General features: G+C 47.4%; 1 protein-coding gene across 3 annotated transcripts in view; it reads left to right on the plus strand.

Moving 5' to 3' along the window:
• TSHZ2 (teashirt zinc finger homeobox 2) overlaps nucleotides 1-26,891 on the plus strand; it is a 494,015-nt gene that overhangs the window by 269,237 nt on the left and 197,887 nt on the right. For 2 of the 3 annotated variants that reach the window (XR_001919091.1, XM_018058049.1), the window contains exon 2: nucleotides 18,906-21,851. Coding sequence is in view for 2 of the 3 variants with exons in the window: in XM_018058049.1 (XP_017913538.1) it covers nucleotides 18,906-21,851 (2,946 nt within the window). In the remaining variant the exon portion in view is untranslated. Of the gene's footprint in view, nucleotides 1-18,905; nucleotides 23,822-26,891 lie in introns of those variants that run through there. The other variant, XM_018058048.1, reaches the window with a different exon arrangement.

Below are 26,891 nucleotides of genomic sequence, written 5' to 3' on the forward strand. Positions count from 1 at the left end.
GCAGCAAGCCAGGCTTTCCTGTCCATCACCAACTCCTGGAGCTGGCTCAAACTCATGTCCATTGAGTCAATGATGCCATCCAACCAGCTCATCCTCTGTCGTCCCCCTCTCCTCCTGCCTTCAATCGTTCCCAGCACCAGGGTCTTTTCCAGTGAGTCGGTTCTTTCTATCAAGTGGCCAAAGTATTGGAGCTTCAGCTTCAGCATCAGTCCTTCCAGTGAATATTCAGGACTGATCTCCTTTAGGATGGACTGGTTGGATCTTCTTGCTGTCCAAGGGACTCTCAAAAGTCTTCTCCAACACCACAGTTCAAAAGCATCAATTCTTTGGCGCTCAGCTTTCTTCATGGTCCAGCTCTCACATCCATACGTGACCACTGGAAAAACCATAGCTTTGACTAGACAGACCTTTGTTGGCAAAGTAATGTCTCTGCTTTTGAATACGCTGTCTAGGTTGGTCATAGCTTCTCTTCCAAGGAGTGAGCATCTTTTAATTTCATGGCTGCAGTCAACATCTGCCGTGACTTTGGAGCCCAAGAAAATAAAGTCTGACGCTGTTTCCGTGTTTCCCCATCTATTTGCCGTGAAGTGATAGGACCCGACACTATCATCTTAGGTTTTTGAATGTTGAGTTTTAAGCCAGCTTTTTCACTCTCCTCTTTCACTTTTATCAAGAAGCTCTTTAGTTTCTCTTCGCTTTCTGCCATAAATGAAAGTGACAGTCACTCAGTGGTATCCGACTCTTTGTGATCCCATGGAGTATGCAGTCCGTGGAATTCTCTAGGCCAGAATACTGGAGTGGGTAGCCTTTCCCTTCTCCAGGGGATCTTTCCAACCCAGGGATTAAAACCAGGTCTCCTGCACTGCAGACGGATTCTTTACCAGCTGTGCCACCAGGGAAGCCCAAAGGGTGGTGCCATCCGCATCTCTGAGGTTATTGATATTTCTCTCACAATCCTAATTCTGCATCAAGATTTTCTCTCGCATCTTGAATCTTGATGAAGCTTGTGCTTCATCCAGCCCAGATTATTTGCTGTAGTGTTGTTTTATTTGTTATGAATTTAACAAGTGGTTTTTAACTGGGCTGGTATTTTTAGTATGGTTTTGTTTTTTTACATTCCGGATACCTGCTTGCTTAGTTCTGAACTAGTCTACCCTAATCTTATTTTTGCTTTAAGCGCTATTATTTTAATGCAAGGTTTTGCAGAATGCAAGATTCGTCAAGGAATGTATATCATTAGAGCAGAGACACACACCTGGGCCATGCACGCCAGAACAAAGCAAGACACAGCTGAAAACAGGCATGGACGTGAGTTTGATCTGAAACTAACAGCCACAAGAGGGCGATGGCTCTGGAGACTCACATGCTCAGTTCAGAGTCGGAGTCTACCAACATCTGATATGTGACCTCAAGAAAGTCGTTTAATTTCTTGAAGCCTAAGATTCCCCTGTCTTTGAAAATGGAACTAATAATATCACCCCCATCAGTGGAGAATGAGGTTGAAATAAAACCATACGTGTACCGCACTTACTAACTGGGAGCTGTTAGAATACGGTAACGGGCTTCCCTGGTGGCTCAGCCAGTGAAGAATTCCCCATGCAGCACGGGAGACTTGGGTTGGATCCTGGGTTGGGAAGATCCCCTGGAGCAGGGAACAGCTACCCACTCCAGTATTCTGGCCTGAAGAGTTCCATGGACGGCATAGTCCACGGGGTTGCAAAGAGTCAGACACGACTGAGAGACTTTCCCTTTCACTTTCATGAGAATACGGTACACGCAGAAGCATTTTTTAAGCAAACAGGTTTCTAATGAAGTGGTATAGGAAAAGTCATCTTCCCAACAGAATGAGGTCAGACCGAGGTCTCAAAATCAATGCTTCTGTTTAAGCACAACTGTTCTTGTACATTTGGAGCCCAGCTTAACTCTGAATCATCCACAGCTGAGGGATGGGTGAACTCTCCAAACCCAAGCAGGAAGAACCTTGCATTCTGGCCATCACTCCTTGACTGCCTACATCTGGACCACTGGTCCAAACCCAGTTTATTTGTGCAAGACGATATTGAGGATGCATATGGGCCTCTGTGTGTATGTGTGTGTGTGTGTGTGTGTGTGTGTGTGTGTGTGTCTGGGTTCCTTTTCTCTACATATGAAAAAAATAGCCAAGGCAAAGACAATGCTCCCACAGCTGGAAAAGATGAGATCATTTGTAAGTGGCTTGTTAAATCGCACATCATTTTCCTGATCAGCAGTAGCAAGCCTGCATTTTCAGGAGCTGACGCGATTTATCATGTTATTATATATTTAGGGGCTTTTTGAAAATGCTGTTATTTACTCAACCGACTGTGTATATAGACTATTTAAAGCAGATTTTTGACCCAGTAGACTGTACCAGCCCCATCTATCGTCTCAATGAGCATGTAGGGACTCTTAAATATGCAGATTATTGATACAATAGACTGTGAGCGCTGGAAACGTACCCTAGACGGGTACATTCAAGTCACTGGGGGATGATATGTTTCTAAAAAGCACTTTCAAAGCAGACCTACACAAAGAGCCAGGCTCTATGGGAAAATGTACATCTGGATGGAGGGACTCTGGTTTTGGAGGGAAATTCTCGGTTTCTAGAAATAGGATGCTCTCATTATTATCTCTTTATGGTCTACCCAAGTGTCTGTGAACACTGAAACTACCCTCTACTGAATGCCAGGCAATGCCACCGACAGTCTGAGCTTCTATTATCCTACATACGAAGAAACCATTCTGTTAGAGGTAGCACAGATTCATCCTTGGATTCAAGGTATGTGTTGTGCACCATCCACTAGACAGCAAGGGCTTGATTTGCAAGCCACAGATATTCTCTCTGGCTAATTCTAGTCAAAATAAGGAATCTGCTGGAAGACGTATGGAGTGTCTCACCGAAAGAGGAGGAGCCAATGGGCTTCTGAAGATCTTGGGGACACAGTCAAAGGTGATCTCTGCTTGACGCCATTGTCAAGAGCCATCCGCTCCAACCATTTTCCATTCTTGTGTCGTGGGGTCAGAATTCATGTTCCCTGGATTCTGATTGGCCTAGCTGGGGTCATCTGCTCACGCTGCTGCTGCTGCTGCTGCTGCGTCGCTTCAGTCGTGTCCAACTCTGTGCAGCACCAGAGACGGCAGCCCACCAGGCTCCCCCGTCCCTGGGATCCTCCAGGCAAGAACACTGGAGTGGGTTGCCATTGCCTTCTCCAATGCATGAAAGTGAAAAGGGAAAGTGAAGTTGCTCAGTCGTGTCCGACTCTTACGACCCCAGGGACTGCAGCCCACCAGGCTCCTCCGTCCATGGGATTTTCCAGGCAGAGTACTGGAGTGGGCAAGAGAACTTTAGTATCATCTGCTCATACTAAACAACAAACAAATATGAAATGCCCAAAAGGGAAAGAAAAAAGTCCTCATGTTTTTGTTTCACCTCTCTGCTCTTTAGACAAAATGTCAGATATTTGAACACATACACACATGCTATCTGGATTACTCTTGTTGGAAAGCCGTCCGCATGTGCTGGAGTCTCAGTAAATTAATCTCCCAAAGACTAGACTCTCTGTCCTGCTGGCTTCTCCCCAATGTGCCTGGGAGACAGCAGATTGATTCCTCCTGGACCTGCTGATGTTATTCTTATATGAGTTCCAAACTGATCATAAGCCTTAAAAAATAAAATCAGCCGTGCTACCTACTCTAACATGAAGGGGGGAGACGATTTCAGCAAATAACTCACCTAAATTGCAAAAGCAGAGGGGGTGATTAAAGGACAAAGCACCCCCACCAGTGGGAAATGGATGACACTCTGGCAAAAGCCTCAATAACTTTTTTCTTAATTAATTGATTGATTGATTGATCAGTTGATTGTACTGGCTGCACTGGATTTCTGTTGCTGCATGCGGACTTTCTCCAGGTGCGGAAGCAGGGGCTACTGTTTATCTCGGTGCCTGGGATTCTCATTGCAGTGGCTTCTTTTGTTGAAGAGCATGGGCCCTAGAGCACAGACTCGGTAGTTGTGGTGGTTGTGGTTTTGTTGCTTCGAGGCACATAGAATCTTCCAGGACCAGCGATCAAAGCTGTGTCCCCTGCATTGGCAAAAGTGAAAGTCGCACGCATGTGTCCAGCTGTTTGTGATCCCATGGACTGTAACCTGCCCAACTCCTCTGTTCACGGAATTCTCCAGGCAAGGGAATACTGGGGTGGGTTGTCATTTCCTTCTCCCGGGGATCTTCCCCAGGATAGAACCTGGGTCTCCTGCACTGCAGGCAGATTCTTTACCAGCTAAGCCACCAGGGAGGCCCAGGTGGATTCTTAAACCACTGGACCACAGGGAAGTCACTGTTGCCAATAACTTTTGACAATAGCTACCTCAAGAACTGTTCTTGGCACTGAGCCTGCAGCAATGAGCAAGGCGAATAAGCTCCTGCATTTGGGAGCCTCATGTTCAAACTGGGGCGAAAGATTTCTCTCGCTAGGTCTTCCAGTTCTTGGCAGTATTGCCATTTAAGCCAGATCATTCTTTGTTGTGGAGGCTTTTCTGTGCACTCTGGGATGTTCAGCAGCAGCCCTGCCAACGTCCCCAGGGAGCAAAATCACCCCAGCTGAGTCATCAAGAGTAAGTTGGATACTACTGATGAGAAGTGGTAGGTGCCAATCTGTGTCTATAATTCAGTGTGTAGTTGGGGGCTGGGCCCTTCCTCAGGAAAACGTCTCTGCTGTTCCATATGAGGAGGACATGGCAACTCACTCCAGTATTCTTGCCTGGAGAATCCCCATGGACAGAGGAGCCTGGCAGGCTACAGTCCATGGGGTCAAAGAGTCAGACACAGCTGAGTGACTAGGCACACAGCTGTTCCATATAAGCAAGATTCCGAGACTGCCTATTGCCTACTGGCTTACTTTAGGCTTGAATTACCTAAATAATCCAATACTTGTTCATGATTGGCTTAGACAAATCAGGGCCCCACACAGTCCTGGTGACGCCAGTTCCACCCATACTTGATAGGTTAGGAGACAACCACACTGTCCGCGGTGATATATCCTGGAACGCTGAAGATCTTTCCAGCAACGCCCAAGAAAACTTCATTTTTAAATGTTTATAAGTAACACTGGCTTCCCAAGTGGCGCTAGTGGTAAACGAGACACAAGAGAGGCAGGTTCGTCCCTGGAGTAGGAAATGGCATCCCACTCCAGTATTCTTGCCCGGAAAATTCCAGGGCAGAGGGGCCTGGCAGGCTACAGTCCTCGGGGTCACAAAGAGTCGGATATAGCTGAGCAACTGAATAACAGAAAATTAGCAAGGCCTGGAAAGGCAGCCAATGAACTCTTTCAAACTCCAGAGACAATGGCTAATTCCCGTATCCTCTCCGAATAGTCAGTCAAAGGTCCTAGAGGCTGCGTATAGGAAGATTCTTTGCTAATAATTCATCCTCCTCCAGGTCACAAAGCTCTGGTTCTTTTTGTTTGTTTGTTTTTCTCCAGGAAGAGAAGAATGATCCTTTACACTGAAAAGCAAATTCACTAACCAATTAGCCAAATACTGCCTTTTTATTGTTGTTAAGAAAAAATACGCATATATTATTATTTTAAGAGAATTCTGATTTTATAGAAGTGATTTGGGCACTGCAGAAAACTAGCATTAGAAGACTTTAAAAGCGGAGGGAAATACATGAAACAGAAACAAAACACAGGCCAGCGTGTCAAGGACAGGACAGTGGATGCATCATGAGCCGCGTGCCTATAGTCCCCTCTGGAGAGCACTAGATCCCAAAGCCTTTCGTCCTCGGTCCTTTTCCTCCCCTGGGACAATGACCAGTTTGGTACCTTTGTCCAGGCAGGAAGAGTGCTGACACAGTGGCCTTGAACCTTCTCTATTTACCCATCTCCTTTGTAGACAGAGACAGAGGAAGGATGCCAAGCCTTGACAAACCAGCCCTAACCTTCAACCAGAGGGTCAAATATTGTCCATTGACACACATAGGTGGAATCTGCAGAGACAGTACCAACAGTCCTATGTGAAGGGCAGCAAAGAACACACACGGATAAAGAGCAGGCTTCTGGACACCGTGGGAGACAGAGAGGGTGGGGTGATTCGAGAGAACAGCCTTCAAACAGACGCACTGTCATATGTAGAGTAGACAGCCAGCGGGAGCGTGAGGTCTGGTGAAGGGAGCCCAGAGCCGGGGCGGGACAACGGGGAGGGGTGGGCGGGGCTCAGGAGGGAGGGCCACGTGTCTGCCTGTGGCCCGTTCATGCTGATGTATTGTCATTATCCTCCAATTAATATAAATAAATAATTTTTTAAAGGGTCAGAAAACCTTGGAGAATTTTCCATTCGATTATTCAAACTCTTGATTCAAAAAGATCAACTACCTCTGTATCTCCCGGCATGTGGGCCATTTCCAAGAACTGCTTCATCCAACTGTCCAGCGGGGTTTGGCCTCAGATCAGACTCACTGTTTTATATAAGTTGCCTCCTGTAAAAGCTAACCTAGTTAATTAAGAACTGAAATAGGTCAGGATTTATTTGACAGAGTTACCAGAGTTATGTAGAAATGCTAATCCTTTTCATCATTTACTTTTTTGTTTGTTTCTGGTACTATAAAAATGCTCAATCTGATAAGGGGATTTAAGTGAACCCAGAAGGAATGGATTGAGAATAACGCTAGGAGTCTGATGGATTGTTGTTTTGTGTTTTGTTTTTCTTTCAGTCACCACTTGAAAGAGTAAATACTAAAAACCCTGAGAAATCCAGCTTCAAAACGTGGCTCTCCACGATGACGCCTCTGCTCTTGTAACAGTAGTGAGAGGGCGCGCAGGCCGAGCGCTTCTGTTACTGGCCTTCTGAGCGCCCCTCTGTTGTCTCGGCTCTCACGATCGGCTTTAAGGCTGGTCCTGCTCATTTCTCCAGTTTACAGAGGATAGAGGCGGCCCGCAGAGTCTCTGGGTCTGCTGCAGATGACAGTGTATGCTGTGGCTGAGGCGGGACTCGAACCCAGGCAGGCTTGCCCCAGACGTCTGTGCTCTTCCGCCCTGTGTTATGTACCGTCCGTGCTTTCTTCTCCCCTTCTCCCCAGCGTTCACCCTCCCCAGTGTTCTCCATGGAGCCCCTTGCTTCACTGCCCACCCTGACCTTACGGCACTTCGTGACTATTGACGTCTGGGACTGAACGTTTCTTTGCTGTGAGGGGCTGTCCTGCGGGGTGGGTGGCGGCGGGGTGGTTTAGCAGCATCCCTGGCCTCTCCGCCCTCTAACCGCCAACTCTAACAACCAAGGATGGAGTCCGTTGAGTCAGTGATGCCATCCAGCCATCTCACCCTCTGCTGCCCCCTTCTCCTCCTGCCTTCAGTCTTTCCCAGCATCAGGGTCTTTTCCAGTGAGTCGGCTCTTCTCATTGGGTGGCCAAAGTATCAGAGCTTCAGCTGAAGTGTCTTCTATAGAAACCAGCTAATAAACTCATTCACCTTGAAGTGCAATGATGAGATAAAAGAATGTCTATATGTTTACGGGGAATGTGTTCTTGATCTGCCTCATGTCAAATGAACAAAAGTCGAATGGAGGGGTTTGAAGCAACGCAAGGCAGTGTGGAAACCCTGCTCCACACCCAGGAATGAGAGAAATGGGAGGAAATTCTAAACGCTGTGGTCCTCCTAGCCAGGCTGGTCACAGTGATCATACTGGGGAGACTCCACCAGGAAAGAGAAGAGTTGGAAGGTCCCATATCTGAGCCATTAATCACAGAAGTGAAGAATACCAGGGCTAGGGACGCCTTGACTTAATCACTGCTCATAGACATGAAACATCTTTCCACCTTGGACTCCTGCGATTCTAGAGATAGCAAAGACTTTTCACCAGAGAAGCAAAGGCCAGATTGCTCACTGACATTGCCAATTTAGCTTCTCTGAAGGGACAGCGAGCCTTCTTCTCTCTTTCTTGACGGGAAGTGGTCACAGCCACGAACTTAGCAAAAGAAGCAGGTTAAAATTTGTCCGTTCCTGGCTAATGCAGTTAGACGTTTTCGAGAAAAGGCAATGAGAAGTGGTCATTATCCATTATCTGCATGAAATATTTCAGAGAAAGGAACAGCATTTGCCAAAAAAAAGAAAAGATGTTTGACTTGAAGCCAAGCAAGGGGGAAACAGGATCACCTTCTAGCTCTGTGGGAAGGCTGCGCTAATGGTGTTATTTCAAGTAAAATGGGAATGCACATCTGAAAAGATACAGATGGCGCGTCGGCTTCATATAGTTTCTGAAGGTCGTTCTGGACAGTGATTTACTGCCCCTTTTCTTGGCGATGAAGCCGCAAAGCCCCTCCAAACTTTCCAGTCTTGGAAAAACCTGTATACATGCTGCTTTTGTCACTGAGCCCCTCAGTTGTGTCCAACTCTGCGACCCCGTGGACTGCAGCGCACCAGGCTCCTCTGTCCACAGGATTTCCCAGGCAAGAACACTGAGGTGGGTTTCCATTTCCTACTCCAGAGGGTCTTCCTGACCCAGGGATCAAACCCACATCTCCTGCAAGTCTCCTAATGGCAGGCAGTTTCTTTACCGCTGAGCCACCGGGGATACCCGTTTATATAGCCCGATGTGGGGGAAAATGTATAGAGAATCAGTATGTACATTTGGCTGAAAACACTTGATAGCACTTGAAAAGTCGAAGCCTAAAACTCTTAATTTGAAAGGAAAGTCTCAGTCCTACTGAGTAGTTTCTTCGTCTCTATTTCATTTCCCTTCACTTTATCCCCTGCTCCTGATTTATGCTCTCTTGTTGTGGGGATAATATAGGGATAATGATTTCTAAGCTGAAACTATCAGAAATCTTATGAAGTGGCCCCCTTCTCACCCTTCTCCATGAATATTTTCTCACTCTGCTTTTGAAAATTGTCACCAGAACATTTCCCAATAATAACACATGCCAAACTGAAATTCTAGGTAGCTGAATATAAAGTATTTTTTTAGGAGACCTTCTGCTTTGAGCATTAGTCATCTCTCTCATTGCAAAGCCCAAGGCCTCCAACAAAGACCTTTTTGCTCAAATGGTGGGTCGCTTTATTTCTTGAAGATTGCAGACATTATCATTACGGGTAATGACCTAATAACTTGCCATTCGATGTTTGCGCATCAGTTCTATGGAAGTTCCCAGCATACATACCACTGGCTCCTTACATGAATGATTTAATATTAAGTAACAAATCCAAACTGGAGCGAGCTCTTCTCTTGTGTATGACACATGTGAGACCAGCTCATATCTAATGCAGGTTTCATCTAAAAGCTGTTGGTTTGGAACAGGATTTAGGGGCGCTTGATGCAAAGAGCTGACTCATTGGAAAAGACCCTGATGCTGGGAAAGATTGAAGGCAAAAAGAGAAGAGGGCGGCAGAGGATGAGATGGTTGGATAGCATCACTGACTCAGTGGGCACAAATTTCAGCAAACTCTGGGAGACAGTGAAGGACAGGGAAGCCTGGAATACTGCAGTCCATGGGATCACGGGAGTCAGACTCGACTTAGTGACTGAACATCAACGAAAACAACAACAAAGAAGAATGCCAAAGCCAGCTGCTTTCAGCTGTCTGTGGGTCTGGATGGGGGATTAGGAGGCACCGTCTTTATAAAGTGCCTACAACGGGCCTGGGAGTCAGAAGGTATTCCTACAGCCTCGGCGTGTTGCACACTTTGTCGTATCTGATATTCCTAACCAGCCTAGGAAGCAAGTACTCTGTGTGACCCTGTGGACTGTAGCCCCCCTGGCTCCTCCGTCCATGGGATTTCCCAGACAAGAACACTGGAGTCGGTCGCCACTTCCTCCTCCGACCCAGGGATCGAACCCTCATCTCTTGCTTCGACTGCACTGGCAGGTGACTTCTTTGCCCCTGAGCCACCGGGAAGCCCCACAAATACTATTATTGTTCTTATTTTATGGATGAGGAAGCTGAGCCTCTGAAAGTTTCAGTAGCTTTCCTGTGACCACATTTAAACAGTAACTGGCAGATCTGAACTGAGCCCAGCCTCATCCTGCAAATAGTGGGCCATTCTATCTTCTCATTAACTGGTCAGTCTTTGAATCAGTGAATTTTATTCTTTTTTTTCTTGCTGGGTTTTTCCCTGTGTTACTGGAAGCAGTTGTCTAAGCCACAGATATTTCATCTTTTGGTCCCTAGAAAGAAGAAGGGGTTGGAACTTTTAAAGCTGTATTCTCTTTCCAAAACCAGTACCCACATACACATAGGAACATAGGCAGAGAGAAGTAGCTTGCCAACTATCTGGCTCCTAATGAACAGTTTCACAATTTACAGTAAGACTTCCCAACGTTTCTTGAGGCTCTGGATCCCCCAGGGATCTTGTTAAATGCCCCTTATTCGATAGGCCTGAGAGTCTGCATTTCTAGTGAGTTCCCAAGTGGTGCTGCAGCTCATCCAAGGACCACCCTTTGAGTAGCAAAGGTTTATGATACACTTTCTCTTCCATTTCCTCCCTTGTCCTAACAAAATGCTAAGAGGTAGGCAGGCTTAGGATGGTTCCTTCTATTTGGAATTGACAGAGAATCAAGGTCAAAGAGATGGTATCAGAAAGTACCAGAAGAGCGTGCCACGTTTTTGAACTCTTCGCTTCCCCTGATTCCTTTGGTTTAGAGCTTGCAAATGGATGGGTCCTACACGTATTTGGTTTCTTCCACGTGGTTTGGTCAAGCAAAATTCCAGGCAACGCTGGACCCCGTGGTTGTCCCTTGAGCAGCAGCTATACTCTTTCAATGTGGCGTGGACTGTCCAGCGACGCGCAGTGCCTCCGTGTTGGTCCAGCTGAGTGCCAGTGCTATTTACCTTTGCAACTCAGGATCATTTTTCTCCCATCTGGTCTACTCTGCCTGTTTAAGTTACCTACCTTCCTCCAGTAATGCATGAGCTTCTCATGACCTTTTCCTCCCCAAGCCCACACCAAGTCTCTCCGTAACTCAGCTCTCTACTCTCCTGGGCCATCGGAGAGCCAATGAGATAAAGTCCCTGTGAAATTTTACTAAAGCATGTTACTTGTGTTAGCAGCGAAATAAATATTCTTTGATAAAATGAGCAAACAGATCAACCACAAAAGGAAGACAGAGGATCCACTTTCTCTGATTTAAACGAGCTTAGTCCTTTTTTGCTGATGACCAAGAAGTGGAGAAAGTCACAGAACATGATTTGGAAACAGCTTTACAGTCCAAAAAGCTGTGATGACGGCCCTAGAAAGTGCCTATCACAAGAGTCCAGTAAGTAAGTGGACTGTTTCCTCATACAGACCCCACCTGATATATATCCATTGGGCATATAAAATATTCCAATTAGCCAAACGTCTGCAGGAAATAATAAGAGAGATGTTCTTGTTTTGATGACCTTCAGAAAGCTCTCCATCCGTCTCTATAAAGCACTGCTGGGCCCAGGAGAAGCCTCCTGCCATCAAACCACTCCATCTTCAATATCCCTTTAAACAAAGAGCTCTATGTGTTCAGTCCTGATGTTCAGAAGGAGGAAAGAACCAGCCCTGCTCTCTCAATCTGTGCACACAAGTCACGCTTATGTTAACGAGTTCTGTGTGGTATGGCAGGAATAAAAATCTATATGAAAATTGAATTGAAAATGTCTCTGTTTAGAAATATGCCTGCACTTAGATTTCTCTGGGTGGGAGGGAGGATGAGCCTTGTGATATCTGGATTCTCTGTAAAGTCAGGTCTCTGTTCAGAAACGGTGTCAAGGATCCCGTAGCCCGGTAGCCGACCACCTGCTGGGACACAGAGCAGACCCAGCCGCTCAGCACGGCCCTCACTCTGGGCCTAGTCCCCACTGAAAGGCGCTCAGCCTCCTGAACAGTAAATCCTCCATCTCTTTCACTCGGCCTGCCAACACGAGTGCCAATTAGTGCCAATAATAATATACATATTAACAGACTTCTAGACCACAGTCGCCAGAACACTAGAGGCTCGTGACAGGGAAGCCTGCCTCCGTGTCATCATTTCGTGTACCGACTGGGTCCACAGCCAGAAATTCTTGCGATCCCCTCATTTATGTCTGCCCTGCACACTGCAGAATCTTCTTGTGATTTTAAACTGTCATTTAGTGGGGTGGGTTGGTGAAAACGATCCTGTCACCATGGGGTATGTTTTTAAATGAGGTCTTGGTTGAATTCTAGTTTCATTTTAAAAAATCAACCTTCTTGAGTTTTATAATCGTCTCAGGTTATAACTCTTCCACCTCGTCTGCTGCTTTAAAACCTGTCAGTGCTTTTCCTGTAAACACTGTATTGTGGATTTTCAAGGCAACTACAAAAATGGATGCCTCGCAGAAGTCTGGTATCTCACATCCTGCTACCGATGAATTATTTTGCACAATTTTATTTGAACCATTCTGACTACAAGTTTTGGGAACAATTGAGGTGGTGTTTTTTTTAACTGTTTCCCTTTTGTTTTTTTAACATTTGATTTAAAAGGAAATGTCTAAAATTTAAGGATTTGTTCCCAAATTTTACCCATCTATTGATAGAGTAAAAAGTTTGTAGCTTGAATATTGTATTTTTCTAATGACATCTCTCCCCTGTTTCAATCAAGAATTTGGGAGAAGACCAGGCTAATATTTATGTAATATATATCATAGAACAGATAATGAGTTTTTTCTATGACAAAAACTACCCATAATTTGAAAGCCGTGTGACTCTTTTTTGAATCAAAATCTGCTCCCGATAAGTGTGTTTTCTGGTGTTTTGCAGTCTTAATGCTTATTTGCAGTCTTCATACTTAAAAAGCTGCAATCCACAGGTCAGGGATTTCTGGCAACAAGAATTTAGGTGGCTGGGATGCTCTGAAAAGATAATTTGTGGGGTCTCTCTGGTTTTATCATTGAGGAAAGTTGATCAGAATGGCTGTAATTCGCATCTGATCTGGACAGGGTGGGGTGGGCGGGAGATTTACCCATCACAGGCGCCAACTGCATTGCTGAGAAGTGGAGACAGGGATTGCAACCGGACTAATCCCCTTTCACTGTATGATCTATTTGTTCATTCACTTAGATCACTTGTGGACATCTTTCAGTGCCTGGACATGATGTGAGTGCGGGGAGAGGAGACAGATAGTCCATCTTTACATTTAGTGAGAAAACAATCAGTCACTAAGCAAGCCCTCAAGATGATTTCAGAGTACGATCAGTGCCATGGTGCTTTCAGCAAATAGATTGATATGCTCCAGAATTACAGAGAAGGGGTGACTGGTCAGGGAGGACCTCTCCCAGAAGGGGCCATTTGAGCTGAATTCTAAGGCATGAAAAGCAACCAACTTCCATAGAGGAAGAGCTTTCTAAGCAGAGAAACCTGCCACTGCAAAGAGTCACAGTCGAGGAGAGATTGGCAGATGCAAGAAGGAGCAAGAGGGTTGTTGTCCTGTGGGCACAGAGGGCGGGGCAAGAGTACTGGGTGATAAAGCAAAAAGGCAGCCATTGAAGCCTGCACGCGCTCAGACTCCAGGCGAAGGGCTTGAATTTTATTACAATTAATTTATATGTGTGCAATGCAGCAGAAAGACTTGCAGGAGTTACAACAGCCAGAATAAGGAGTAGGGAATATTCTAGCAGGTGTGTGTGTGTGTGTGTGTGTGTGTGTGAGATCGAGTGTGTCCGATTCCTTTGCAACCCCGTGGACTGTCACCCACCAGGCTCCTCTGTCCATGGGATTCCCCAGCAAGCATACTTGAGTGGGGAGCCATTTCCTCCTCCAGGGGAATCTTCCTGGCCCAGAGATCAAAACTGCGTCTCCTGAGTCTCGTGCTTGGGCGTGTTGAGTCGCTTCCATCATGTCTGACTCTGTGCAACTCTCTGGACTGTAGCCCACCAGGCTCCTCTGTCCATGGAATTCTCCAGGCGAGAATACTGGAGTAGGTAGCCTTTCCCTTCTCCAGGGGATCTTCCCAACCCAGGGAAAGGACCCAGGTCCCCTGCATCGCAGGAGGATTCTTTACCACCAGCGCCACCTGGGAAGCCCGTTCTAACAGTTCTCTGGAAAACAGCCTGGAAGAAGGGGGAGCAGGAAGCCCATTTAGTCGCCGGAAAGAACGGTGGTCCCCGAGCAGTGAGGGCAGTGACCAAGGGGGCGGAAGAGAGTTCTCTGGACCAGAGAATTTCTAGACACGGAACTGAGTGTGCTCAGGAATCAGCTGTCCTGGCGACATGGACGCTTCGAATGGCCACTGTCAGGTGGTGGTAAGGGATGAAATTAGACATTTAGGTTGGAAAGTGAGATGTTTGCCCCAGAAACTGTGACCTTCAGCCTAGAATCCACAAGGAGGCTCTGCAGAGGACACGCCTTTCTCTTTGGGCCTTGGCATCAGTGTGATCATCATCTTAGCTAAATAATTATTCATAGGAATAAACTTGCCAGGAATAAAGTCAACTAATCCACTTTACCAAGATTTACACGTGATGCAATCTTATTAAACAAATCTCATCAATAGAGAGAGAGACAGACACTCATTAGGCGCCCCAGTCACCCACACTCTGCCTGCCTCCCCTCTCTCTCCTCTCAGCTGCCTATGGCAAACAAAGCCCCTTAAGTGAACAGTCTTCAATGTATAATATTAAAATGTGTTTTGTAAAACTCCCTGGAACCCCTAGCCATTGTTCAAACACACTTACTCTGATAGATGCTTTGGCATTTTTTTTTTATGAGGCTTTTCAATGTGTTACTTTATCGGGTGCATGAGATTGAGTCTGTTCTGCAGAAGAAAACAGACAAAAAGGGTCTCTCAGCACGAGTTACTCTTCTGTAAAGGTTATAGTAAACATGTCAATGCCTAATTAAGCAGAAAATTTTATCTGTATTGTGGGGGAGGCATTTGCTGTCTGCGACTTTTCTTCTGGGGAATCCATTTAGAAGGACATAGGAGACTGTGAAGTTGAGCTGGGCTGGAAAGCTCAGCTTCCAAATGTCAGCATTAAAAAAGAACACTCCTAAAAAAAAACACACATGCACACACTCCTTTTCTCCTTGTGTGAAAGTGGCTATACTGGCCAGGCAGATTGTCTGTGGGGTGTGTGTGTGTGTGTGTGTGTGTGCAAACGCCTGTCCCTGATTGCATGTATTTTTTCAGCACACACACAACATAATATGAATTATTTCCCAACTTCCTATTAAGTGTCAGGCTTCTCTCGTGGCTCAGAGGGTAAAGAATCCGCCTGCAATGCAGGAGACCCTGGTTCGATCCCTAGGTTCGGAAAATCCCCTGGAGAAGGGAAGGGCAACCCCCTTCAGTGTTCTTCTGGAGAATCCCATGGACAGAAGAGCCTGGTGGGCTACAGTCCACAGGGTCGCAAAGAGTCGGACACAACTGAGCGACTAGTCAGGCCTTGGGCTAGGCACTGAAAATAGAGAGGTGAATAAAACCTGGCAGTCATTAACCAAAAGGACTGAGCAGCAGCCTTCCTGTCCCCCTCGGTGTCTTCACCAGCTCTGTGTGTGGGTGTAGATGCTTTGTTTTGGTGATTCTTTCACTCATAGGTGAGGTGACTATATGTCTTAACCTGGAACAATCCTGGCCAATCTGTATCCTCCCAAAGTACGAGTAGTAAAGCCTTTTTAATTTTCAAAAGTGACTCTGCATTATGGGCAAAATTTGCCTGATTCTTCGGAGTATTTTGCTTGGCTCTGTAACAAGTCGTTTATTGATGTTGTGGATAGACCTTCTCCTTCTGCTTGATGCTATGACTGTTTTTGCAACATAAAAACTAGTCCAGAAAAAAAAAAATGCAGTGTGAATGGGGTGGGGCTATCTCATTCAGCTGTTCTAAGCTAGAGTTTTCTCGGGGCTTTGTGAGTCGTAAAGAACCCGCTTGCCAATGCAGGAGACAAAAGTGACTGGGGCTCAGTCCCTGGGTCGGGAAGATCCCCTGGAGGAGGGCACAGCAACCCACTGCAATGTTCTTGCCTGGAGAAGCCCGTGGGCAGAGGGGCCTGGCGGGCCACAGTCCATGGGGTGGCACGGAGCCGGACGCGCCTGAAGTGACTCGGCACACGCACAGCACAGGGTTTTCTTGCAGGTGGTGACCACTTACTAATGATTGTCTAGACTGAGAAGCTTTTTTTCCTTCAAATCAGTTTATGGGACTAGAGACCAGCAACACCAGTTGAACGAAAAATCCACTTGCTAGGGAGGAAAAGCACGACACCGACGGCAACAAAAGCGAATGAGCAGGACCGCAAACCCGGCGGCGAGGCTGAGTGCTCGCACGTCCTCTGTCTCATGGTAGACCCTTAAAACCACGGCCTCTAGCCTCCATTATTCCCAGAACTCTCCCCTCGGAGGCGGTTATCTGTTCAGAGACATCTCAAGGAAATCTCAACCTTTAACCTTTGGCTCTCTGCAAAGTTTCCTTATTCACTAGATTGCTAATAAAAAGAGAGTGGAGCCTGGTGGTAACGACCGTGGATTCTCCCATCACACAGGGTGGGTTCAGGCATGATCTTGCAATGCTAACTTTGTGGCCTTGGAAAATCTTCTTAACTTCAGAGCCTCAGTTTCTGCATCTGTGAAATGAAAATAATAATAGTTCCTGTTTCATAGGGATATTGATAAAAATGAAAGAATGTATTGAGAGAGAATATTTACTCAACAAATGTTTTTCACGTTCAGTGTGGTCCATGTACATATACGTGGAATACACACACAATGGAATACTGGTAAGCCATAAAAAAGAATGAAATATGGCCATTTGCAGCCACATGGATGGACCCAGGGTTTATCATACCCAGTGAAGTAAGTCAGACAGAGGAAAACAGATGTAAATGATATCCTTGATAGGTGGAATCTAAAAACCAATACAAATGAACTTATTTACAAAACAGAAAGAGACTCACAGACACAGAAAACAAACTTATGGTTACCAAGGGGAAATCGAGAAAGGATAAATGAGAGGTGCGGGATTAACATGCACACACTCGTACACGTGAAACAGGTGACCCACAGGGGCCTACTGTGCATCTTGTGATAACCTGAGACGGAAATGATCTAAAAAGATGTGTGTATATATACAAATGCATAGAATGAACCATTCTGCTGCACTCCAGAAACTAACACAATATTGTAAATCAACTACAGTTCAATTTTTAAAAACTAATTTTGGAAAATAAATGAATAAAAATCTGAAAAAAAAAATATTCTTCATATTCAGCCTTTGGAGCCCTTGGAGCTCCTGACTGCAGGCACTTTCCTTCTAATAATGCCCCGTCTCTCCTCTCTCCCTTTCTCACAGGAGAGACCTCCCGTGCTTGATCACCCCTTTTTCGAGTATTGCCACTGGTGAATGGAGACAGAGCCATTGCACTGGGGAATGCTCCCGAGCGCCCGCCTGCGCTGAGAGGGGAGATAGAGCCTCACAGGGAAACGACTGCATTGCCGTCGTGCAGCCCGTGCCAACCTAAGACCAAATGTCTCTTGCTTTGGTACAACTTTGGTTGCATTTTATCCATGTGGCTCTGAAAAGGCCAGGTGCAGAAAATGAGGACTGGGCATAAATGGCCACATTCCTCATCTCCCTGATGGATATTTGCCTATCAATCCCCTTCGCATGGGCTCTCTCGTGCCTTCATTTTCCCTACGCAATTACTGGCCCTAAATCCTTTCTGAGAAAGGGAAGCATGCATCCCCAATAGCATTTTGCATCCACAAATCAAACGTATAATTGGCATCTCATGACGGGGACCCACAAATCACAGTGCATTTGAAATTACAGGCACAAGATCGAGAGGGCACTTTCAGCCTTCTCTGAAAAGGTCTTCATAAACCTGTTTGAGAATAATAGAATAGTTCCCAAATCTCCCATTCTAACACCATTTGCTATTATTTCAAAATCATTATATTTGCTGAGCTTACATAATCTTTGAGCTATCAGTGGAAGACTTTATTTGATACTCCATAATCTCTCTTCCTGCTGTGCGACTCTCTACAGATAAAGCCGTTGCACCCAAAGAGACACTGGCTCTCAAAAATACAATGGCTGTGCATCCAAATTACTTCGGAGCACTCAAAAATGATTTATTAGGATGACTGCATGCCAACAGGGTCAAGTGTCACAGCGAACCTTACCATGAAGATGCCAAGGGTCCTCTGAGTTTGCTTATGAGCCAATGTCCTCTTGTAGAGACACGTCTTTGATAGGATTTGAATTTCAGTCCAGCTTTCCTGAAAGGCATGCGCGTGAATTTAGAGACTGTCCCGTTACAGGAGTATTAGAATGAGAGCCCTTAAACACTGAAATGATTAAGTTGGGATTCTAAGCATTTATAAAGAACGCTTGTTGCTGTTCAGTCCCTAAGTCTTTGTGACCCCATGGACTGTAGCCCACCAGGCTTCTCTGTCCCTCACTGTCTCCCGGGGTTCACTCAAACTCGTGTCCATCGAGTCGGTGATGCCATCCGACCATCTCATCCTCTGTCGCCCTCTTCTCCTTCTTCTTTCAATCTTTCCCAGCATTAGGGGCTTTTCAAATGAGTCAGCTCCTCACATCAGGTGGCCAAAGTATTGGAGCTTCAGCTTCAGCATCAGTCCTTCCAATGAATAGTCAGGACTGATTTCCTTTAGGATGGACTGGTTGGATCTCCTTGCTGTCCAAGGGACCCTCGAGAGTCTTCTCCAACACCACAGTCCAAAAGATGACCCTGCCAGTCATCTGCTGGGTCGCCGGTGGATGCCAGTTTTCTTTTAAGAGGCATCAGGTGGCACAAAGGGCATCATTTGGCTTTTTCCTTTATTCATTGCTCATTGTTCATAAAAGCGTCAATTGTTCATTCCATGTGGGAGGCACTTGGTCTGAGTGGGGAAGTGGGGGTGGACTATGTCACCCGCTATTGTTATTTCACGTCTTCTTCCTCTCCTCCCACAGGCTATGCCCAGGAGGAACAGCTGAAGGAAGAGGAGGAAATCAAAGAGGAAGAGGGGGAGGAGGAAGACAGTGGTTCGGGAGCTCAGCCTCAGGGCAGCAATGACGCAGGGACAGACGAGGAGCTGGAAATGGGCCCCGAGCAAAAGGGCTGCTTCAGCTACCAGAACTCTCCAGGAAGCCACCTGTCCAACCAGGACGCCGAGAACGAGTCCCTGCTGAGCGATGCCAGCGATCAGGTGTCAGACATCAAGAGCGTGTGCGGCCGAGATGCCTCGGATAAGAAAGCCAGCGTGCACCCCAAGCTTCCAAACGAAGCCCACAGCTGCATGGATAAGATGACCGCCGTCTACGCCAACATCTTGTCCGATTCCTACTGGTCGGGCCTGGGTCTCGGCTTCAAGCTGTCCAACAGCGAGAGGCGGAATTGTGACACCCGAAACGGTGGCAACAAGACGGATTTCGATTGGCACCAAGACGCTCTGTCCAAAAGCCTGCAGCAGAACTTGCCCTCGAGGTCCGTGTCGAAGCCCAGCCTGTTCAGCTCGGTGCAGCTGTACCGGCAGAGCAGCAAAATGTGCGGGACTGTTTTCACCGGGGCCAGCAGGTTCCGCTGCCGGCAGTGCAGCGCTGCCTACGACACCCTGGTCGAGCTGACCGTCCACATGAACGAAACCGGCCACTACCAAGACGACAACCGCAAAAAGGACAAGCTCAGACCCACGAGCTACTCCAAGCCCCGAAAGAGGGCTTTCCAGGACATGGACAAGGAGGATGCTCAAAAGGTCCTGAAATGCATGTTTTGCGGTGATTCCTTTGATTCCCTCCAGGATTTGAGTGTCCACATGATCAAAACAAAACATTACCAAAAAGTGCCTTTGAAGGAGCCAGTCCCAACCATTTCATCAAAAATGGTCACTCCCGCCAAGAAACGCGTCTTCGACGTCAATCGGCCGTGCTCCCCGGACTCGACCACTGGGTCGTTTGCAGACTCGTTTCCGCCCCAGAAGAACACCAGCCTCCAACTGTCTTGCAACAACCGCTATGGCTACCAGAATGGTGCCAGCTACACCTGGCAGTTCGAGGCCTGCAAGTCCCAGATCTTGAAGTGCATGGAGTGTGGGAGCTCCCACGACACTCTGCAGCAGCTCACCACCCACATGATGGTCACTGGTCACTTTCTCAAGGTCACCAGCTCCGCCTCCAAGAAAGGCAAGCAGCTGGTGCTGGACCCACTGGCCGTGGAGAAGATGCAGTCGTTGTCAGATGCCCCAAACAGTGATGCCCTGGCTCCCAAGCCATCAAGTAACTCCGCCTGTGACGGCGCAGCCTCCTCGACGGAGCTGAAGGACAGCAAAAAGGAAAAACCAGAGGAGATCAACAAGGATGAGAAGGTCATGAAAAGCGCGGACTATGAAGACCCTCTCCAAAAGCCACTAGATCCTACGATAAAGTACCAGTATCTGAGGGAGGAGGACTTGGAAGATGGCTCGAAGGGCGGAGGGGACATTTTGAAGTCTTTGGAAAATACCGTTACCACTGCCATCAATAAAGCCCAGAACGGGGCTCCTAGCTGGAGCGCGTACCCCAGCATCCACGCAGCCTACCAGCTCTCGGAGGGCACCAAGCCTTCCTTGCCTATGGGCTCCCAGGTCCTGCAGATCCGACCCAACCTCAGCAACAAGCTGAGGCCGATCGCACCCAAGTGGAAAGCGATGCCGCTGGTGTCCATGCCTGCACACCTGGCCCCCTACACGCAAGTGAAGAAGGAGCCGACAGACAAAGAGGAAGCGGTGAGGGAGTGTGGGAAAGAGAGTCCCCGCGAGGAGGCGTCCTCGTTCAGCCACAGCGAGGGGCACGCTTTCTCCAAAAGCGAACCACCTGCGGAGTCCAAAAAGGCTGAGCCGCGTCCCCCAAAGGAGGAGGACAAGCTGATGGGACAGGGCGGAGAGAAAGAGAAAGGCCCGGCTTTGGAGCCGGCGTCTCCTCTCAGCAACGGCTGCGCCCTCGCCAACCCTGCAGCGGCCCTGCCGGGCATCAACCCGCTCAGCGCCCTGCAGTCTGTCCTGAATAATCACCTGGGCAAAGCCACGGAGCCCTTGCGTGCGCCCTCCTGCTCCAGCCCAAGCTCAAGCACAATGTCCATGTTTCACAAGCCGAGCCTCAGCGTCATGGACAAGCCAGTCCTGAGTCCCCCCTCCACGAGGCCGGCCAGCGTGTCCAGACGCTATCTGTTCGAGAACAACGATCAGCCCATCGACCTGACCAAGTCCAAGAGCAAGAAGGCCGAGTCCTCGCAAGCTCAGTCGTGCACGTCCCCGCCCCAGAAGCACGCCCTCTCCGACATCGCCGACATGGTCAAGGTCCTCCCCAAGGCCACCACCCCGAAGCCCGCCACCTCCCCCAGGGTCCCTCCCGTAAAGCTGGAGATGGATGTCAGGCGCTTCGAGGACTTGTCCAGTGAGGTCTCCACCTTGCATAAGAGGAAAGGCCGGCAGTCCAACTGGAACCCCCAGCATCTTCTGATACTGCAGGCTCAGTTTGCCTCCAGCCTCTTCCAGACCTCAGAGGGCAAATACCTGCTGTCCGACCTGGGCCCCCAAGAGCGGATGCAGATCTCGAAGTTTACGGGACTCTCGATGACCACCATCAGCCACTGGCTCGCCAACGTCAAGTACCAGCTTAGGAAAACGGGCGGGACCAAGTTCCTAAAAAACATGGACAAAGGACACCCTATCTTTTACTGCAGTGACTGTGCCTCCCAGTTCAGAACCCCGTCTACCTACATCAGTCACTTAGAGTCCCACCTGGGTTTCCAAATGAAGGACATGACCCGCCTGGCCGTGGAGCAGCAAGGCAAAGCGGAGCAGGAGCTCTCCCGGGTGTCGTCGGCTCAGCGGTCACCAGAAAGCATAGCTGGCGAAGAGGACACAGACTCTAAATTCAAGTGTAAGTTGTGCTGCCGGACATTTGTGAGCAAACATGCAGTAAAACTCCACCTAAGCAAAACGCACAGCAAGTCCCCCGAGCACCATTCACAGTTTGTAACAGACGTGGATGAAGAGTAGCTCCACAGGTATGGGTTTGCTCCCAGGTGCTTGTGCCGGCGACTGTGTGAGGCGCTTCTAGGAGGGAGATGGTTCTATTTAGAGGCAGCTGACCTCTCCCTACCGCGAGAGGACTGTAGCCTACTGGAATAGACCAGAACATAAATAAGTCCTATCCATTCTCTCAATGTCTGCAGTTTAGCATTGGGGAACAGAACAGAAAGGATTTGGCGAGTCGGAGCTCACAGGTTACTGCTTCTTGATCCATGACCTCCTTAGTGACCCAGGGCCCAAGTCTCAAGGTCCCGTTAAGGCTCTGCCTCATTGTAATTAATAAGCACCGACTTCTCTTATTATCCCATGTCCCTACCTCCCCTTCCTATAGCCATGCTAATGACTTATAAAGTGATGAAAATTTTAAAAAGAAATAGTGAGCAAGAGAATAAAGACTGTAGCGTTCCTGGGGGCAGCCACTCGACAGATTTCTTAATCAACTCATGAATAGGTTAAAGCTGGCTTTATCAGCATTAGTTATAATGAATGCTTTTGGCAGCTTATTTGCAGCAGTTGCTACCTTCCACTGCCCTCCCCCTCAGAGTTGTTTATTTCCTGTGCCTTCGGTTTCCTGTGAAAGGGCATGTGCCCTGTAGTCGGATGGGAGGAAAATACTCTTCTCTGCAGGACACTCAGATGAAACGAGGGGAAGCTCATTTTCTTCCCGGTCTTTTGGTTGCTCTTAAGTTAAAGCTAATATCAGAGCCCACCTTTAGCAAAGGTGGATGCAAAGTAGGGCTTGAGACTTTATTTTACATAAAGAAGCAAATGGCACACTCTTTGCCAGTGCACGGAGGGTCCCACAGCTTCGAGATAATTTGCATCACGTACTGTCGAAGTTCCATGCCTGGCAGAGTCAGCAGGGCCCAGCCGATCTCTGTCACCTTCAGGAAGGCAGACAGATTCCAAGGTCAAATACCTTGGCAGACTAGTCACACCAGCCGTTTTCAAATACTGGGCATAAACAAGGCGGAAATTATTTTCATCGCCCTTTGTGTATTTTCTCTCCTTCCTTCCCTCTCCTCTCCGGCATGATACCGCCCCCATGTGCTAGAAACTCCCACACAGATATCAACTGTCCTGCACTCTGGGCTGCAACCCAAAATGAGACCCCACCTGACTTAAAACTCTGGCACTTGCCAGCCCAGTTTATGACATGCTAGGTTACAGATTAGTCTTTTTAGTTACATATGCGATAAGATATGAATAGCTAATAATGGCATGCAGTTGACCCTTGAATAACGCAGGGGTTAGGGGCATCAACCCTCTGCACAGCAGAAGATCCATGTGTACCTGCTAGTCGGCCCTCCCCATGACCGTTCCTCCGTATTCCTGCCTGTCCTGTATCCGAGGTCCCACACCTGTGGATTCTACCAACCCAGACTGTGTAGTACTATAGTATTTACCTGTACTTTTGAAAAAACTGCACTTATAGGTGGCCTCCTTAGGTTCAAACACATGCTGCTCAGGGTCAACTCTATAAGCCCTCCCCACGCCCTACCATCAGAGCACTTGTTAAACAGATTTCAGACCAAGCCATCACGCGACCAGCAGGAGCAGAGTTGCAGGTGGGGACGGGTGTGACTAGGGTGTGGATGTGGGCTCACTTCACACCATACAGGAGGATTTACTGAGTGTGAGCACGGTCAGAATGAAACAAGGGGCTGAAACTGGGAACTATCCCCTCAGTGAGACAGTCTAAGAGCCTCTGGTGGCAGGGGAACCCGTCCCATCGCGCAGACGGCTCTCTGGGCCCACATGATGACCTGGGTTTCATTTGCATGTTTTTATCATGATAATTAAAATGTGTTCCTGGCAGATTCTTCTCTTGCTTTCTAAGCATGGTTTGTTCAGCTCACACTATATTGAAAGAAAAGCTGAAATACATCTATTGAATCTTCATGTGAGCTTGGGGTTCCATGACACCTGTTTATTTGCTATACAATGTTTTAAATTTTATGTAACTTGCGATTATGCTGTCCTGGTCCTTCAAAAAAGAGAAAAAACAAAAGGTGGATACACACAGAACGCACAAAGAGAAATGTTTCCAGTTGCAGAGCGGTAGGTCCAAGCCTGATGAAAACGACACATAGGTATGTTTATCTGTGCTACAATAAAGACCAATTTTCCACCTTTTCCATGTTAGGTCTGTAATCATTTTTTAAATTAATATCATAGTCAAAACATTACAATATGTAGATACAGAATAAGGAGAAACAGAAAGCCTCAGTCAAAATCTGAAACACACATAACTGTTCTAGGGAAGCCAAGAAAACCCAGTAAGTGGGGAAAACCTATACAAAGGGACCTGATGCTCTTTAGTCGTGGCCAACTCAAAGGTACTTAGAAGTCTATTAAATACATAGATAGGCTAGCTCTTGTCTCATCCTTCTGCGTCTGTACGGAATAAATATTTCTGATTTGGACCTTCAAAGCGCCATATTACAGAATTATCATTATATGAAAACAAATCTCCCTTCTTAGATAAACACTGGTGTGCTATGATTCTGACAGCGGATCGCAGAAAAACAGGTTGAGTGTTCGGGAATCATTCAGACTGTATGTGCCGCGTGCACCTAAAAAACGGTGGTCACGTCGACACTGAGGATGCCCCCGCCTGCCCCACAGCTCCCACACCCACACAGAGGCAGCTTTCTGGGGCTCTGGTCAGCTGCAAACGACGCCCCTCCTTGACCCCACTGCCCTCTTTGACAACAATGTGCATGCAAATCCTCGCCCACTGCTCAGAATGATGCTTATGTGTTTCTAAATGATCACAAAATGAGATCACTGCTATCTGGAACTCTAATTTCAGTTAGGATGCCTGATCACACGAATTGTACAAAAATGACATGTCATTTTGGGAGAGATGGTCAAGGTTTTATGGAAATTTTGAGAGTTTTACAGTATCTATGTTCTATCCCTTGGAGAAGGAAATGGCAGCCCACTCCAGTACTCTTGCCTGGAGAATCCCATGGACAGAGGAGCCTGGTGGGCTGCAGTCCACGGGGTCGCAAAGAGTCGGACACGACTGAGCGACTTCACTTTCACTTTCATGTTCTATGCAAGATGGGAATTTTGACCTGAATTTTATTTCTTTTCTTAGATAGGTCTTTTTTAAAAAAATGATGTCTTAAATTCTGTAAAATTCTCTGCCAAATATTAAATGCAACTTTTCATGAGAAATTAATTAGAATATGTTTAATGTGCATCCCCAATTTAGGACATAAGTAATCTGAGACGATTTCAGTAGATATTTGTATATACCTTGAAAAACCACATGCTCTTGAAAATCAGAAATTAAACAAAGAGCAAATCAATGAGTCTAAGATGCATAAGGACTTGAAATTATAGTCATTACCGCAGTGCACAAAAGTGTACAAGTTTAGCGTCACACCTGACCTTGAAATTGATAGAGGGGATGAATTCTAGTCCAATAAGCTGCCACCTTTGTTGTGGATGATTTGATAAAATCCATGTTCAGGGTGAACAGCCTGTGAGGTTCCCAGATAAAATATAGGGTGTCCAGCTAAACTAGCATTTCATGTAAATGACAAATACGTTTTTGGAATAAGCATGTCCCAAATAGCACATGGGCCATTTATACTAAAAAGTGTTCATTGCTTATCTGAGGTTTAGATGTAACTGGGCATTCTGTGTTTTCATTTGCTAGACCTGGCAACCCTAACACCAGGGGTTATATGGCAGCCTGGGAAGAAGAAGATGGGCTGGGCTAACCCATGGCTGGGCTTCTCTTGTGGCTCAGTGGTAAAAAACCTGCTTGCCCACGCAGGAGGCATGGGTTCCATCTTGGGTTGGGAAGATCCCCTGGAGAAGGAAATGGCAACTCACTTCAGTATGCTTGCCTGGGAAATCTCATGGACAGAGGACCCTGGCGGGCTACAGTCCAGGGGTCGAGAAACAGTCGGACACCACTTAGCAGCTAAACGACAGCAAGCACCTCTTGGCGATCACAGGCACCGACCTTGCCTTCATCTCGCAAACAACAGTCTTTCCCCTCCTTGCTCTTCCTTCTTCCGCCTGCCATTCCTCCCTGCCTGCCTGCCTTCCTCTCTCTCATCCTTCGTCAAATACTGGCTGTGCCTTTACTGTGCACCAGACTCTATTGGCAAAGCAGTGTAGACAGGAACCAACGCCATGCCGATGAAACGTGCCAGGCTGGCAGCCTGCAACTACAGGGACACTGTTCGACCTGATTCTCGCAGTCGTACGCGGTAGGGACTGATTCAGCCACATCACAGGGGACGAAATGGAAGCAGAGAGAGTCGCATGAAGTTCTCACATCTCCACCACCTTGGAGCCGCTCTCTCAGTATCACCCATCGAGAAAGCCATCACTCCATGCCAAACACTGTGCTAATCCCAGGGACTAAGCCGGTGACCGACTAGGACAAGAGTCTGCACGGGCGGCTGCCTGTGCAGACAGCTCTGGGGGAGACGCTGAACAGAGCGCATAGGAGGGGCTGGTCCTGGGGGAAGCGGAGGAGGGGATGGTGGTACAGACCAGCGAGGGTCCAGGCCTGCGGGCCTGCACTCAAGCCCTAACTCCCCCACCATCTCTAAGATGTGCCCCGCTTCTGTGTCTTTGAAATGTGGACAGAATTCTCCTCTAGAGGAAAGTCATGAGATTCAAGTAAAAGTATGAATTTCTTTTCCATAAAGCCTGGTGCATAGTAGGTTCACGAGAGAGTTAGTTCTAGGCAACAGCTCGAGGGCCCTATCACGTTCTTCAGCCTTGCCCAAAGTGTACAGAACCTACACCACATTCCCGGGTTGAGCCACTTAACACCCAGGCAGGTGCCCCAAGGAAACAGTGCTGTGTTGTTCAGTCCTTAAGTCGTGTCCGACTCTTTATGACCCCACAGACT

Source organism: Capra hircus, chromosome 13 (genome assembly GCF_001704415.2).
Source record: "Capra hircus breed San Clemente chromosome 13, ASM170441v1, whole genome shotgun sequence".
NCBI lineage: Eukaryota > Metazoa > Chordata > Mammalia > Artiodactyla > Bovidae > Capra > Capra hircus.